A 3,803-nucleotide genomic window follows, 5' to 3' on the forward strand; every position below is an offset into this window, starting at 1 on the left:
CAAAGTGACTTAAAGGTCCTTATAATATTGAACTTTTTACTAACTGTATATTGCAACTGATGATAGATCAGAAAAGTTTTGATATGTTACTCCTTAATATTTGTTAAATATTTTCTTTCAGGATACTATAGACTTTTTTGTAGACTTTGTTTTTAATATATATTTTTTTTTATTTAGATGGGCCTAGGAAAGACAATCCAGGCGATTGCAGTTGCTTACTTCTATAAAGAGGAGTGGCCGCTTCTGATAGTTGTCCCTTCATCTCTGAGGTACCCTTGGACGGAAGAACTAGAGAAATGGATCCCAGAGCTAGGGCCAGAGGAAATCAATGTTATTCTGAATAAAACTGATACTTGGTAAGAACTTACTAATCTTGAAGAAAAAAAAATGTGTCTTCTTTTTATTTAGTCCACACTTATATTTTGTTCTTATTTTGTTTTTTCATGCTAGAGATCAAACCCAGGGCCTCATGCATCATATTCTTGTTTTGACGTAAATAGTTGTGTTTTACATGTAACAACATGAATTGTTTACCTAAAAACCAATAATATATATTAATTTTTTTTTTATGTGTGTGAGTGTATTTCCTGCATGTGTGTAAGTGCACCCGTATTGTGCAATGCCTGCAGAATTCTGAAGAGGGCATTAGATTCCCCTGTAACTGGAGTTACAGATAGTTATTACCCACCATGTGGATGCTGAGAATAGAACCCAGATCTTCTTCAGGAATAGCTAGTGCTCTGATCCATCTCTCTAGCCCCAACCAATAATATATTTAATCTCTACATTCCTTTGTTATACCTTAAAAGGAAATGCAAAATACCTATACTTTAAAAACCTGTATAGTTATTTGATAAGCCTAAAATATACTTAAAACTAATTGTTAAAGGTTCAAAAATAAATTTCATGTTTTTTCCCAAATTAAATTGAAGTTGTATGAGCTTTTATCATCAGCAATCTTGACAGAGTTTGCTTTCCAGGTTGCTAATATGCAAATGTTATATATCACTCAATTCTAACAAGCTTGATTTTATTAGGTTAATTTATAAATTATATATTTTATATCTTTCAATCAATTGATCATTATTTACAATCTTTAAAAATGTATTATTATAATATTTCTAGTGAGTTTTTTCCCATTTTATTTTGCTTTTGGACTAAGTCAACTCATTTGAAAGTAAGTTACTGTGTTGTATATCTAGTTGAATGATGAAAATTATCATGTTTCCTAAGCTTCAGAATTATCATTTTCTGGGCTTTGAAAGCTACACATCTATCTGAAAGAAGTATCTGTTGATTCTTAGATTGTTCTTGGTAATATTATATTGCACTATATTCTCTAATACTGTTAATATAAAGAATATTTGTAGGAATAACTTGCTTTCTTGAGGAAGGAAGAAGTAGACAAAATAGATATAGAACTTTTTATCTCTTTCAGCTTTGGAGCCCTAATTCATTTGCATACAACTGTACTGACCCAAGAAAATTTAATCACTGTTTTCATTATTAAAGTTAAATCGCTGGGTGTAGGGGTGTACAGCCTTAATCCCAACACTCAGATGCAGGTGGATCTCTTGGAGTTCAAGTCCAGCCTGGTGTACATAGTGAGTTCCAGGCCAGCCAGGATTACATTGTGAGACCCAGTCTTAAAAAACAAAACAAGACCTCCCTCTGCTTCCCTGGGCCTGTAGGACCCACAGGCCTCTCTCTGGGGTAAGTCGACCATGCCCTCAGCACCTTGACTCGCCCAGCCTCATTCACCCTCCCATCTCCCCCGCCCATCTCTCCTCCTAGCCTGGGACTTGTCCCATTCCTTGTCTTGGTGCCCCAGATACCAGGGGAACCACCACTGCTTCCTGATCCTTTGCATCCAGACCAACCCAGTTCCTTCTGGGGTCCCCAGGAGCCCTCTGGGCCTGGCCCCGCCCTCACCTCCCTCTACTTCCCTGGTTTGCACAACCCACCAGCCTCTCTCGCTGGAGCCCCTGGGCCTGGTCCTGCCCTCACCTCCCTCTGCTTCCCTGGGCTGCACAATCTGCCAGCCTCTTTCCTGGACACTGGGCTTGACCTTTCCTCTTCCTGGTCCTTTGCATCCAGAAGAACCCAGCTCCTCAGTGCAGTCCCCAGGGGCCCTTGAGGCCACTGCCTGCCACCATCTTCCTTTGCATGGCTGGGTGGCACAGACACCAGCTGCCCTAGACAAGCATCTTTCCTGGTCCCAGCTCCCAGGCCAGTCCAACCCCCAAATTCCTCAGGCCAAAATCTTTCCTGGAGGGATCCAGACCTTAGGAGAAAGCCTGAAAACATCTGATCCTCACCTGATTTGGGCCTCTGTGGGACTCCTGAAGACAAACGCAATCTGGCCACTCCAATAGAAAACCAAGAGAGAGAACCGGAAGCTTAGAGGAACCAGCTTTTCATGCCCCAAAAGTAAACCACAAAGACACATAAAGTTCAAAAAAAGAAGCTGACCTAAACTTCAAGGCTTGAGTCTCACACAAGAATCAGAAACTACAAAAGAAATTCACATGTCAAAATCACTGAGAAAAAAATAATAACCTGAAAAAACAAAATAACATATCCCCACCAAATACCAATAGTCCTCTAGGGGAATACAATCAGACCCCCCTAGAGATAATGCAGGACATGGAACTCAAAAGAACAATTATAAGCATTATTGGTTCCCCATGTGTCTGGGGTCCCAAGACAAAGAATGGGGCAGGGCACAAACTAGGAGGAGACACCAGCAGGGGAGATGAGAGGGTGAATAAGGCTGGGGGAGTCAAGATGCACAGGGCATGACAGACTTAGCCTGGAGAGAGGCCTGTGGATGAACTAGACCACTCAAGCAAAGATTATGAAAAATTTAAGAAAGCACAAGAATGGAATATGCAGGAATTGTGTGACACCATAAACAGACCAAACTTATGAGTCATAGACATACAGGAAGGAGAAGAATCCCAAAATAATGGAATGGACCCGATCTTCAACAGAATCGTAGAAGAAAATTTCCGAAAATTAAAGAAAGACATGCCCATACAAATACAAGAAGCATATAGAACACCAAACAGACAGGACGAGAAAAGAAACTCTCCATGGCACATCATAGTAAAAACACTAAATGTACGAAACAAAGAGACAATACTGAAAGCTGCAAAAGAGAAACAATAAATCACATGCAAAGGAAAACCCATTAGGATTACAGCTGACTTTTCAGTGCAAACTATGAAAGCCAGAAGAGCCTGGACCAAAGTATTCCCAGTTTTAAATGACCACAGATGCCAACTGAGATTACTATACCCAGCCAAAATGTCTATTATATTCGAAGGGGTAAGAAAAATCTTCCATGACATAAATAGGCGGAAGGAATTCGTGTCCACAAAACCAGCCCTTCACAATACAAAGAGCTGAACAAAGGAATGATTGTACCCAAGGGGTTGCAGAAAGAAATTCAATGAAGGTATAACTGTGGAAAAGTCCAGCTATATCAAGAATGTAAACAGAAATAAAAGTGACAGGATTCAATACTCATTGATTGAACTCCCCAGACAAAAGACACAGATTAGGTGAATGGATTAAGAAACAAAACTCATCTTTTTGTCTGCAAGAAACTCATCTCACTTTCAAGGACAGACACTATCTTAAATTGAAAGGATGGAAAAAAATATACCAAGCAAACAGTACTAAGAAAAAAGCAGACATTGCAGTTCTAATATCTGATAAAAATAGACTTTAAACTAAAACTAATCAGAAGAGATAAAGAGGGCCACTTCATTCTGATCAAAGGAACAATAAACCAAGAA

General features: G+C 39.5%; 1 protein-coding gene across 4 annotated transcripts in view; it reads left to right on the forward strand.

The window, feature by feature from the left end:
* The window catches only part of Zranb3 (zinc finger RANBP2-type containing 3), a 245,878-nt gene that overhangs the window by 101,324 nt on the left and 140,751 nt on the right, over window positions 1–3,803 (forward strand). For all 4 annotated transcript variants that reach the window (XM_029563233.1, XM_029563231.1, XM_029563232.1 and 1 more), the window contains one exon: window positions 178–356. In XM_029563233.1, coding sequence (XP_029419093.1) covers window positions 178–356 — 179 coding nt within the window. The remainder of the gene's footprint in view (window positions 1–177; window positions 357–3,803) is intronic.

The sequence above is a fragment of the Nannospalax galili genome, unplaced genomic scaffold, assembly GCF_000622305.1.
Source record: "Nannospalax galili isolate Female #2095 unplaced genomic scaffold, S.galili_v1.0 scaffold995, whole genome shotgun sequence".
In the NCBI taxonomy this organism is placed as follows: domain Eukaryota; kingdom Metazoa; phylum Chordata; class Mammalia; order Rodentia; family Spalacidae; genus Nannospalax; species Nannospalax galili.